The 13,962-nt window shown below is 37.2% G+C and overlaps 1 protein-coding gene across 3 annotated transcripts in view; it reads left to right on the top strand.

Moving 5' to 3' along the window:
* Nucleotides 1–10,096, top strand: part of Tmlhe (trimethyllysine hydroxylase, epsilon) — a 74,517-nt gene extending 64,421 nt beyond the window's left edge. For all 3 annotated transcript variants that reach the window (XM_074063862.1, XM_074063861.1, XM_074063863.1), the window contains 2 exons: nucleotides 7,652–7,790; nucleotides 8,635–10,096. In XM_074063862.1, coding sequence (XP_073919963.1) covers nucleotides 7,652–7,790; nucleotides 8,635–8,766 — 271 coding nt within the window. In that variant the 3' untranslated portion in view covers nucleotides 8,767–10,096. The remainder of the gene's footprint in view (nucleotides 1–7,651; nucleotides 7,791–8,634) is intronic.
* The last annotated feature ends 3,866 nt before the right edge of the window (nucleotides 10,097–13,962 follow it).

Genomic DNA, 13,962 nt, shown 5'->3' with positions numbered 1-13,962 from the left:
TTTCACCATGGTATTTCACTCACGAATATATTGCACTTTAATCAGATTAAACCCCTCTGTTACTCTATCTTATGCTTCCCCTCAGCCCCCTATTCAGCAGCTTTCAGTGCATTTCATTATGCAGTATTCCTACCCAGATACAATATGATATTACTCACTTTCTATCATTCTCTTTTCCTCTCCCTCTTCTCCCTAGTCCCCTCAAACAATCCCACTATTACAAACATGATAAATCATACACAAATGTATACATAAATAAAAACATTATATATATTTGTATTTATGTATATTTATCTTTTGAGTCTATCTTCCACATATGAGAGAATACATGTGACTTTTGTCTTTCTGAACCTGTCTTACTTTTCTTAATATGATGATCTCCAGTTCCATCCATTTACCTGCAAATGACATAATTTTATTCTTTGTTACGGCTGAATAATATTCCATTGTATATATATGCCACATTTTCTTAATCCATCAGTTGTAGGCCATCTGTAAATATACATAGCTTCACTATTGTAAATAGTGCTGCAATAAACATGGGTGTACAAGTATCTTTATTGTATCCTGACTTACATTCCTTTGGATATATGCCCAGGAGTGGTATCACTGGATCATATGTTAGTTCTATGTTTAATTTTTTGAGGAACCTACTTACTACTTTCCATAGTAGTACTAATTTATATTCCCACCAATAGTGTAAAGGGCTCCTCTCCCCCACCACTATCCCCTTGAATCTTCACCAGCATTTGTTGTTGTTTGCAATCTTGATGGTAGCTATTCTAACAGGAGTGAGGTAGTTTTGATTTGCTTTTCCTTTATGGCTGGGGATAGTAAGCATTTATCCATGTATTTATTGGCCATTTTTACTTCTTTCCTTGAAAATTGTCTGTTCAGTTCATCTGCCCATTTATTCATTAAGCTGTTGATTTTTTGGCAGTTTAGTTTTTTGAGCTCCCTTTATATTCTGGTTATTACTTCCTTGTCAGATGTATAGCTGGCAAAGATTTTCTCCCATTCTGTAAGCTGTGTCTTGAGTCTAATGACTTTGTCCTTTGCTGTGCAGAAGCTTTTTTGCTTCATATAGTCCCATATGTCAATCCTTTCTCTTATTTGCTGAGCTATTGGAGTTCTATTCAGGAAGTTAATGCCTATTCCTACGTGTTTCAGTGTTTTCCCTTTTCTTTTCCTATCATAGCTTCAAAGTTTTACATTGAGATGTTTGATCCAGTTTGAGTTGATAATGGTACAGAGTGAGAGGCAGGGATCCAGTTTCATTCTTCTGCATGTGGTTATCCAGTCTTTCCTGCACCATTTGCAAAGAGGGTGTCTTTTCTTCAATGTATATTTTGGACTCCTTTGTCGAAAATTAAATGGCCATAGCTGCAAATATCTATGTCTGAGTTTTCTATTCTCTTTCATTGGTCTTCATGTCTGTTTTTATACTAGTATCATGCCGTTTTATTGCTGTGGCTTTGTAGCATAGTTTGAAGTCAGGTATTGTGACACCTCCAGCATTGGAGAGCATAAACTGAAAGAATTTAATGGGAGAAAACCACAAATCTGCTACTTATATTCCACCATTAATATATTACCATACTTGCTGAGTATACACTTACTGAGTTTTGACAAATGTGTATATCAATGTGCCCAAACCCCTATCAATATATAAAATATTGCTATCACTAGTACCCTCATACTTCCCAGTCAAACCCTGTACACATACCCCAGAGGAAACTACTATTTGATTTTTAACCACATCTGAGATGTTTCCAGTTTGGTGTTATTATGAAAAAATTGCTATCAACATTCAAGTAAAACTGCTTTTGTGAATTTATATTTTCATTTCATTCACATGACTTGAATTTCTGGGTCATAGAGTCTCCAAGAGTGTTTAGTTTAAACAGCACTGACAATGAGTTGTACCATTTCACAGCATTAACAACAAACTGAGAATTGTATATGCTCCAAGTCCTTGTCAAGAATTGGGGTTATTAATCTAACTAATTTTAGACAATATGATAGACACATTCTTGGTATTTTGATGGCTAATGATATTTACTGTCCTTTCATGCACTAAATGATCAATCATCTACCCTCTTTTTCCCCCAAATACTTTATTATTTAATTGAAAAAATAAAAATTGCATATATTGATGTACAACATGTTATTTTGAAATATGTATTCATTGTGCAGTGGGAAAGTTGAACATGTAACAGATGCAGTACCTCACATACTTGTCATTTGCTGTAGTAAGAACACTTAAAATATATTTTCCTGACAATTTGCAAATATACAATGCATTGTGATTAACTACATTTCCCATATTGTACAATACAGCTCTTGAACCTCCTCTTGTCTAACTAAAATTCTGTGTCCTTTAACCAACATTGCTGCAGGATCTGTCCCCTAAGCCTCTACTACTACTCTGTTGCCTACTTCTTTGAGTTTATAGTGCACATAGAAGTGAGATCATGTGGTATTTCTGTTTCTGTGCCCCTTCTTTCACTTAACATAATGTCCTCCAGGTTTATCAATGTGGGTTGCAAATGACATTTCATTCTTCCTTATAGCTGAATAGTATTGTATTGCATTGTATAAATGTATCACATTTATCCATTCATCAGTTGATGGACACTTAGTTCTTTCCATTTTTTGCCTATTGTGAGCAATGCTGCAATGAACTTGGGAGTGCAGAGTCCCTTCAACATTCTGATTTCATTTCCTCTGGGTATATACCTAGTGCTGGGATTGCTAGATCATATGAGAGTTTTTTTTTTTTTTGAGGAACCTCCAAACTGCTTTCAATAATGACTAATAGTAATTTACATTCCCACCAACAGTGTGCAAGGGTTCCTCCACTGTTACTTGATAACACATGTTATCCTTATTCTTTTTAATATTAGCCATTGTCACTGAAGTAAGATGATATCCTGTCTGGATTTTGATTTACATTTCAATACCTTTTGGTCATCTGTATATCATCTTTTGAGGAATGTCTGTTTTGGTCTATTTCCCATCCTTTAATAACTTATTTGGGATTTTTCCTGTTGAGTTACTTGAGTTCCTTATGTATTGTTAATATTAACCCCTTGTCAGATTTCACACAATTTTCCCCATTCTGTAGGTTCAAAAGGCCTCTACACTCTGTTGATTGTTTCCTTTGCTATTTTGACTTTTTTGATGGGAAGATTCCTATTATTGATTCATTGTTAATACTCATTATTGGTCTGTTCAGGTTTTTCATTTCTTCATGATTCCACCATGATAAGGTATATGTGTCTAGGAATTCATCCATTTCTTCTAAATTATCAATTTGGTTGGCCTGTAGTTGTTCATATTAATCTCTAATGATCCTTTGTATTTCTGTGGTATAATTTGTTATATCTCCATTTTTAGCTCTGATTTTATTTATTTGAGTCTTCCCTCTTTTTTTTTCCAAGTCTATCTAAAGATTTGTCAATTTTGCTTAACTTTTCAAAGAACCACCTCTTCATTTTGTTGATCTTTGGTATTTTTACTTTCCATTTCATTTATTTCTGCTCTGAGCTTTATTAGTTCTATCTTTTTACTAATTTGATGTTTGGGTTCTGTTTTTCTAGTTCCTTGAGGTGCAGTGATAGGTTGTTTATTTGAGATCTTTCTGCCTTTCTTAATGCAGCGCCTTAGACCACTCAGCTACACTACCCATTCTTTCTGCCTTTCTGGTGACAGTATCAATTCTATAAATCTCCCTCAGTGCTACTGTTGTTGTATCCCATATAGGTTTTGATATGTTGTGTCTCCATTTTCATTTCTTTTAAGAAACTTTTAAATTTCCTTTTTGATTCCTTCTTTAATCCATTTGTTCTTCACAAGTAACTTGTTTAATTTCTACATATTGTTATAGTTTCTAATATCTTTCTTATTATTGATCTCTAATTTTGTTGCATTGTTGTCAGAAAAGATACTTGATATAATTTGTTTTTTTAATTTATTGAGACTTGTTTTATGACCTATTATGTAATCTATCTTAGAGAATGTTCCATCTACTTGTGAGAAAAAAATGCATATTCAGCAACAATTGGATGAAGTTTTCTGTATATGACTGTTAAGTCCACTTAGTCTAGGATACAATTTACTGTGTTATTTCTTTGTTGACTTTCTGTCTGGGTGAGCTGTCCATTGATGAATGTGAAGACTTTCACTTTCTGTCTATTAATCTTGCTTTATCTCACTGTGGAGTAACAACCTCAAGCTCTTATGCCACAACATGGCACCTATCTCCTCTTTCTTCCCCCAAAAGACAATTGCCCCCTCTGTGTTGTGCTGCCTGGGGTTAGGGACAAAATTGGATTGGCAGTCCTCTGGCCACCAATACTGCAATGTTGGGTCACACCTGGAACCTACAACCTTACAAGACTAATCCAATGCTTCAGTAGGACCAAGACCCACTCTGCTGTGGCCTTCTTGCTGCTGAGCTGTACTTGTGGCCCAAGACCACTGCAGCTAGCCAAGGTGAAGCTGGTCAGAATAGAAGGTTGATCACCTTGGGCTGTGTATCTCCATCTTGCACCAGGGTGGGTCTAGAGCCTCCATCTTTCAACACTGGTCTGGGAGTAGGGGATGTACCCAGTGTTAGGTTTCAACAGACCAGCACTGAGTTTCAAAAGACAGTACTGTGCTCACTTTCCTATCCTACCCAGTGGGAGGGGTCTTGCTCCTCACTCTACCAAGACCAAGCAGTACGGTCTTTCCCCTGGCTTCCTTAACTCTTGTGAAGGTAGTTTGGTGCATGGAAAGCTGTTCAAATTGGTGTGTCTGTGGGGAGAAGATCACTAGAGGATTTTGCTCAGCTGCCATCTTGCTCCCAATCCTGTTAATTGATTTTCAAATGTTAAACTAACCTCGCACTCCTGGGATAAGCCCTACCTGGATTTATTACTGTACGTGTGTGTGTGTGTGTGTGTGTGTGTGTGTGTGTGTGTGTGTGTTAAAAGTGTAAGTCCAATCAGGAGATAGAAATAAAACTGTAGGTTGAACAGGAAACACTTAGCATAAAGAATTATGAATTGTGATAACATAGTAACTATAAAATACAAAGAAAATCAGTATAGTACCCTTGGACTGAGGCAGAATATCTAAGGAAGAATAAAGCTGGAAGGGGTTGAGACCTGGAAGAAAGAGTTGTTCAGCCATGTTACTGTAGAGAAATTCTCTGATTTAGCCAGGCTGGACCTGGTTTGGAGTTGCTGAACACAAAATAGACCACCCTGTGGAGTAGAGGCAGAGAAGTAGGCAATCAGCAACTGACAGAATGCTGGTGTAGTAGTACTCTTAGTGCCTACTAGAGCAAGAAGACTTCAGAGTGCGTGTGTTGCATGGGGTAAAGGTGAAGGGTGAAAGCTTGTGGAATGAATGTCTATTCAGTATGTGTCACTAGGGAACAGAGGAAGTTTATGCAGGTCATAACGGAACTTTCCCATAGAGTCCAGGCAAGTGGCTGCAGGCAGTCAGGAGGGCTGTGGAAAGATTATCTAGCACCAGACTGAGTCTGCAAGATCCCATAGGACCTAGATGATCAACTTGGCTCTACCAGATGTTTTCACACCCATACCACAGAGCCTATACCAGAAACAGCAGGATAAACTTTCTCTCTTTCAGTGTCCCTCCAGCACCCTCTTTAGAGAAAGCTTAACATTGTGCTTACTGTAAAGGAGAAATGCTTAAAGAGATTCTTATATCAATAGCATATATGCAAAGTATGTTTGGAACTAAGAGGTAATAAATTGGTAATTGACACATATGCACAGCTGTTTTCAGCTTAATTTGCCTCTAGCTCCTGGAGGGATATTGGCCTCCAATTTTCTTTTCATGTAATGAGTTTTAACAAAGTTAGTGTCATTCTTGTTTACTAAGCAGTTTGTGTATAATGTATATCTTCCTTAAATTGTAATGGTGATCTGATTACAGTGCCTATCATCTTTTGTTTATACCACAATACCAAATGTTTGCTAGAATTTACCAGAGAAACTCTCTAAGAATGGAGTTTACTTTGGGGGAAAATTTTAGATAACATATTCAACTTTTTCATATATATGTACATTTATATGAAGAAATGACTAGTTACTGGTTCTTTCAAGAAATTTGTACATTTCATCTAGGTTGTCAAATTTGTATTCATAAAGTCATCCATAGAATTTCCATATTATTTTCATGTCTATAGATTCTATAATGATATCAGGTTCTTTATACTGATGGTTTTCACCCTCTTTTTACTTGTTCAATCTAGTTGAGTTTATCAGTTTTGTTGGTCATTTCAAAGACCCATCATTTTGCTCAAATCAAATGCATTATTCCATTCAATCTTTACTTGGAAAATCTTTTGTCAACTAGTAAGAGGGATAGCTCTGTTCAGCCTTCCTATCTTTTCTTATCAGATAAATGCATGTTTTATTTGATTTCCCATACTTCCAGGTCTCTCTTGCTTCACATCAAAGCATTAAAAAATACAACAATAATATGTGCAAAAATCCAGGAAAAGTCTTATCTTAATCAAAAGAACATCACACAACCATTTTGCTAATTTGTAATAAACTTTACTAATTACTGCTATTGGTCTTAGAAAACAACATCATCTAATATAAAGAGTGAATTACTAAATCCCATGTGGCCTTGAATAAATCACAGGGCTTCACTATTTTTCTTATCAATAAATTAAGATTACATTCCTTTATCTACATGCTTGGTCAGCACAAGTCACATGGCCTTCCTACTGTTCTGCAAACAAAATCAAATGCTTTTCATTTGACCCACAATTGTCTACTTTCTGTTCCCTCTGCCTGGAACACTGTTTCCTTAGATTGTCATATTTTGTCATCTTACCACACTGGTACCAAGTCCAAAGTCACTTCTACAAAAAGTCCTTCACTCAGCACTCCACCTGAAATAGATTTTCAAGTTACTCTTAATCACATAACACTATTTTTCCTTCATAGTGTCTTAGAATAACTAGCTGAAATTATTTTATGTATTTATATCTAGTGTGTCATCTTTCTTCCTCAATAGAATATAAACTGCCCAGAAAGCTAAGATCATGTCTGCTATATTCATCATTATGTGTTTAATACCTGACACACTTCCTCCCACGTAGCAGATGCTCATATAAATGTTAGTATTGAATGAATGAATGAATGAAGATCTCTGTGTGAAACTGTGCACTAGATGATAGCTAAGATTTCTCTCACAAAGGGAGACAGTTGAGAAATTACATCATTCTATTCTAAAGAAAGCTTTGTTAGAACAACCTCTTGCCTACCTCTGTTTGATGAAGACCAAGCTAACATCTTTCTCCAATGCATCCATAAACTTTGACCAACAAGAACTTACTCTATGAAACTTGCTTTAGGTAAAGCATCATATAAGGTGAAGGAAACCATCTGAAATTTAATTTCTATTCCCTACTCCCAGATTCTCCAAAGAAAGACAAAATATGACCATCAGGCAATAGAGTTACTCCCTCTCTCTGATCCTGTATTCCTAAGAGAATATTGACTTACTGTCACTGCATCTGTGGAACAAGTAGAAAACATAGAGCAAGCATTATCTAAAATAGTTGAACAACAAATGTCTTTTATCATGTATTTATATCTTTCTCCTGATTCCATGTTAGGTATAACAACTATGACCGGGCTGTCATCAATACTGTACCTTATGATGTTGTCCATCGTTGGTATATAGCACACCGGACTCTAACAACTGAGTTGAGAAAACCTGAGAATGAACTTTGGGTCAAACTAAAGCCTGGAAAGGTGGGTTCTAAATTCTAAGAATGTCAAGTAAGCTTGTTATAGCCAGCAGTGAAGAAGAATACTTGTTTAGTTTGTGTCACAGTGTTGCAAAGGAAAAACAGAAATGAGCCCTATGTTATCCTTGGTCTACCACTCACTGAATTATCTGAAAGCAGGCTCCAAGCCATCTGAAGACATCAGTGACTCTGAGTGATGCAGTTATTTCACTATATGATCCCTAAAGTTCCTCCCAGCTTCATGATTTCATGTTGTAAATCTTGATATTTCCTCTGGATGAAGAATATCTTCACCTAACGTAATGAAATAATAGTTTAACACTTTGAGAAAGTATAGAGTAAGAATTAAAGAGAAGGAAGTCTGTTGCTTAATTTACTTTGAAAAAGAGAACAATTACTTGAGAAACATGAGCTCTTCAAGTGCAGGGCCTATTAGCTACTATTGCCTTTTTAACTTCCATTTAGCCTGCTGTGGGCTTATTCACATGTTAGTTTCCAAACATTCCAATATTTTCACAAGAAAAATATTTTATTGAATATAACCAGAGAACAACCTAAAGCTTTTCTTTTAAATGACCTTTTTTTTTTTTTGCAGTACTGGAACTTGAACTTTCACCTTGAGCCATTCCACCAGCCCTATTTTTGTGAAGGGTTTTTCAAGATAGGGTCTCGAGAACTATTTGCCCAGACTGGCTGCGAACCGAGATCCTCCTGATCTCTGCCTCCTGAGTAGCTAGGTTTACAGGCGTGATTCTCCAGTGCCTGGTTTAAATGATTTCTTCTGAGTTAGGGTTGCTTTGGTCTGTTCTTGTTCTAATGGTATTTTCTGTCTTTTTACCCATTCACAGGTACTATTTATAGACAACTGGCGAGTCCTACACGGCAGGGAATCCTTCACTGGCTACCGCCAACTCTGTGGCTGCTATTTAACAAGAGATGATGTATTAAATACTGCTCGTCTCTTGGGGCTTCAGGCTTAAAATTGACAGCACTGGGATTATGAATACATCTGGCACCTTGTCTACCATCATTTCATATCAACGGAATAATATTGTGTCAAAACTGACTTCCCATTGTTTCCATAACCCATCCAACAAAGCAGAAGCTGCCCCCTTCTCAAGTAGGGAAAACCTATTAGAGAAATGGAGTTTCTGAGTTATGTAATGTCAACCATCTAGTAGGGTAGCTCTTTTCCCAAGTTACCCTTTGTTTTCTAAATCATTTGATGTAATTTTGGTCACTCTACTTCAGAAGTACAATCCCCATATTGAAAGAAAACCAATGATATTCACTAGGTAAAAATGAAATACATTCTAGAAATGACAAGATACTGATAAAGTAACAGTTTACAAAATTTTTGGTCTTAGCATCCACATATGACAGACAATATGTAGTTACTTGAATTTCTGCGTGTTATTATTTCACTTAACATAATGTCCTCCAGTTCCATCAATTTTTCAGCAAATAATAGGATATCACTTTTCTTTTTATTACTAAATATATCCTATTATAAACATGTGCCACATTTTCTTTATCCACTCATGCATTCATGAGCATGTAGGTTGATTACCTATCTTAGTTATTGTGAATAATGTACCAATAAATATGAGTGTAAAGATACTCTATGATATGCTGAACTCATTTGCTTTGAGTATTTAACCAGAAAGGATAGGTGAATCATATGATAGATTTCTTTTTAACTTTTTTTTTGAGGAACCTCCATACTGCGTTCCATAGTGACTATACTATTTGAGTTCCTTCTAACAGTATTTAAGACTACCTTTTCATATACAGCCTTACCAACACATTTAATTTTTGTCTTTTTGATAATAGCCATTCTAACTGAGACAAAACAATGTCACATTGTGGTTTTAATTTGATTTTCCCTGATGAATATTGATGTTGAGCCATTTTTATATACTTCTTGACCATTTATATATCTTCCTTTGAGAAATGCCAATCTAGGTCTATTGCCCCTTTGTGCTTGTTGGTTTAGAACTATTTTTGGTTTTGTTTCAGAGTTGGGGGCTTTTCGTTTATTTTAATTACTTCATTTGTTTGTTTTCATGTTTTGATTGGGTGTTTGGAGAAAGCAGTGTAACTCAAGTTTGACTTCACCTGGCCAGGTAGCCCAACCTGGCCTTGAACAAATTCACAATCCTACTGTCTCAGCATCAGCCTCCCAATTGCTGGGATTAAAGGTCTGTTCTACTGTATGCAGGTATTATCCATTTTTAATCATATTACATGTTCTGAGTATATTGACTTCCTTATATATTATATATTACCACCATTTGAGTTGGAAAATAATTTGTCCAATACTGTAGATTGTCCTTCAATCTGATGATTGTTTCTTTTCCTGGGCAGAAACACCTTAATACACTGAAAACACTGACAAATCCAAGGACTTCTTGGGTATGGGTTATATCTACTGACACTAATTATATTAGTTATTAAGAGTGAGAAATGGTTAAAACTCAGGAACACCAAAGCACCCATCCCTCAGGTATCAGAGAGATGACATCATCACATGTCATGTAGCCTCTGGAAAAGTCATGAGATAATGGGAGTTAAAAAAGCAAATATCATGCTCATGCTGTTATAAAAATAGTTTTATCCCACAAACACACTGAAATGGTCTCAGGGAGCCCCTCCAGGTGTCTTTGGAGCAGAGGTTGAGAACCAGTGGGTTATAGGATTGGTTCCTTGAGACAGTCCTTTACATAGGCCTGCGGATTAAAAAGTTTGGCTGAAACCCTGGATTTTGCTTTGTAGTCTCCTACAAATGCAAGAGGAGACCATGTAGTCTCCTACAAAATGTCTCCAGGCATTGTAGGCGTTGCTTCGTAGCACAAGCCCAGCGATAACTTTGGAACTGAATTCAAATATCATGTTTTATCTTCTTAGAAGGGTTATGTCCATCCCAAGCACCTCTCAAGAAGTTAAACTAGAAGCCACAACAGCTCTTGTGGAACAAAGCCATCATTTCGGTAATTATTTTTAGAGACTTCCAATTTTCCATATGACAATTCTTCACACACACACACACACACACACACACACACACACACACAGAGCATACTGAGAGATAGCATGAAGGGCTAATCTAAGGCTGTCCAGGAAAATAATCATGAGAGATTATGTGCCTTCAGACAACTCGAGATTGCTATCCAAACTGTATTTTGGCCATTTGGTGGCATTTCAGGATGTAATCTGTTTTCCTGCATTTCTGCTGATCTTTTAATTTTTCTTCTTTTAAAATACTATACATGTCAATTGCCAAGATTTGACTAGGATCAAATTTAGTACCTTATTTCTTGAATGGCTTCTTCAATGGAGAGAAAGAGAGAGGGGGGGAGGGGGGAAGAAGGAGGGAGGAGAGGAGAGAAGAGGGAAGGAGGGGAGAGGAGAGGACAGGAGAGAAAGATGGGGGTGGGGGGAGGTATGAGGCTTCTGTTTCCCAAGCTTTCATTGAAAGTGAAGCTGTACCATAACCACATTGACCACTGTAAAGTGATGAAAGAGAATCTAGACTAGGATACACAGGAGAGAAAAATATTATTAGCAAAGACAGGAGTCATAAGGAAAGAAAAAACAGTGTTCTGCCAGAAAATAGAGCCTAACCTGATGTCTTCAGGGAATTCCTAGGTCACTTTTGGGAGTATGTGTATTATTTTATTTACCCATGTAATGCTCCAAAATGTGTTCTCAAAATATTTCTGCATCATACTTTTACTATGTAGGAATCTTCAGGGGTCTTCCATGAAATTTGTTTTCAAATACTTAGGTCAAAGGATTGATGATTTAGGGTCTTAAACAGTATGTACCTTTTCAGCAATCAGAACAGAGATAACAATATTTTACCATGCGAGCTTTTCTCTTTGCTATTGTGCAGTCCTAAAACCTGTCACCATTAGTCTTCATCAGAATACTTGTCTTTCTGAAGTTTTGCATAAATGAGCTTTGAAGCTTACAGTATAACTGAAGTCAGCATTGATTTACGACAAGGCAAGGACATACTCATGGCCCTGTAAAGATAAGGACAAAAATTAAATTTCCCCCTTACTGAAGGACTCCCCTTACCTTATGCCACTCCCAGATTATTAATGAAATAATTCACTAATTATTTCACCCTCCTTCTCCTCCTAAATCTTCGGTCAATCCTTCTCAATAATGTGCTCCCTTCAGAGGAAGAAAGAAGGAAGGGAATTATTTGACTGCTGATCATGTATGGTGCATTGAAACTTTCTATGTGAGATGCTCCTTTTTTTTTTAAACATCTCTTCCAGGTGTCCATGAGTATATAAGCCTGGGACTATGTTTACAAAGCTCACTGTAGAGTCACTTTTACCTTTTGCTATGGTGGGATGCGATCAGTAGTGTTAAGGGACATAGCACCTATCCCAGTGCCTTACAAATAAACACAGATTTATTGGAAGAAGAGTAAATGAATGTGTTCTTTCCAAAACCACTCATCAGAAATTACCTCATTCTCTGTGTGTCCTTTCTGTATTGTGTGTCAGCGCAATACAGCGCTGAATTTTACTTGCCTCCATCTAGAATTAACAGCTATCCCACTGTTCCCACAACTGAGGGCTTTGCTGGTGTGCAGAAATTTCCATTTTAAGACTGGTAAAATTCCACACAAACCAGGACTGTTGGTCAGTCACCTTACCCTTTTTGCTGCTAATTGCATGGTTTTTTTTTAAAGTTTTCATCACCAGTTTCCTTTTCTCTCTGTTTGTAGATCACAGACTGTGTAGTCCATGACGCAAACTATGTATGAACTATGATGTGTTGTGGTAGTTCCCAAAGCAGGGTCCCCATATCAGCATCATCAGCAAGATTTGAAAGCTCCATAGAAATGAAAATATTTGGGACTCATTCCTTTCCTACTCAATCAAGCACAGGGAGTCCAGATCAGTAGATCGTTTTAGCAAGCCCTCCAGGGAATTCTGATGCACACTGGGGTTTGAGAATCACTGAAGAGAAGAACCCTGTTGCTGAGTTCCAGGTCCAGTTCTGGCACTGACTCACTAAAATGACTTGAGGCATGTCCCTGTCCCATTTCGAGCATCAGGTTGCTCGTCTGTGAAATGAAAGGCATGTATTAGGCAGCATCTAAAGGTTCTGCCACTCTGTAGTTGTGCAACTTTGTCTGGCTTTTCACTGCTTAGGTTTTATATGGGTATGGTAAGGAAAATACTTAACTCACAGGGCTTCCTAACAATTTTGTGGTTGTTAAATAAAATGTTTGCAACGCATGTTGATGTCCAGTAAGAATAGGTAACTCTTAGGTAATGTTTTCTGTGTACCAGGCACTGTTCTGAGTGCTTTTGATCCCCACAACAGCCCTGTCCCCATTTCACAAACGAAGAACATAGAGGTAAGGAGAGATTAAACATGTCACCCAAGGTTACAAGACTAAATGAGTGGCAGAGTTTGGATTAGAACCCTGAAAACCTCACAATTCTTTTAGTGAGTATGTCATATTGCTCAATAAATGTTAATTTCCTCGCCTTTTCCACACTTACAGTCTAGCTGACCATTCATAGACAATAGTGATCAGTCCCACTTTCACAGTTCATCTAGCAAGATTTTAAAAGAACCATGAGAATATTTAAATTCCATTGTCTACTGTCTATATCTATTTTGGAAATATTTATTTTGAAAAGTACAAAACATTTGAAAATATTTATTTTAAATAGCACAAAACACTTGAAAATAAAGGTAGAAGCTTGATAGAAGGATATCACCCTAATCAAGACTTTCCCTCTTTAATGGACTTTCACTAAAGTCCACTCAGGACATAGCCACATCACTGGTCCCAGGATGCTCTTGGACATATTGGGGATCCACTCACAGAGCCAGCTGCTGGCTTAGCTCAGCTCCTAGTTGCGAGGCTGGACTGTGTCTGCATCCCCTTTGAGCTTTTGGATCATCAGAGCCAAAGACCCTGCCAGAGTTTGGCAGCAGTTCTTTTTTTTTTTTCTGTCAGACTTATAGCCAGAGGTTGGTTAGTTTGTGGGTAGCTGCACTCTACTCCTTGGCTTTAAGCAGCAACTCTGGCTTTTGCCCTCCATCTTGCTCAGAGTATATTTGGACCATTATACCTTGCAGGAGCTTAATGTCTTGCTACAGTGGTTTCTTCCAGACCATCAAGCCTGCCACTTCAA

The sequence above is a fragment of the Castor canadensis genome, chromosome X (assembly GCF_047511655.1).
Source record: "Castor canadensis chromosome X, mCasCan1.hap1v2, whole genome shotgun sequence".
In the NCBI taxonomy this organism is placed as follows: Eukaryota; Metazoa; Chordata; class Mammalia; order Rodentia; family Castoridae; genus Castor; species Castor canadensis.
This window is presented reverse-complemented; position numbering and strand designations above follow the sequence as displayed.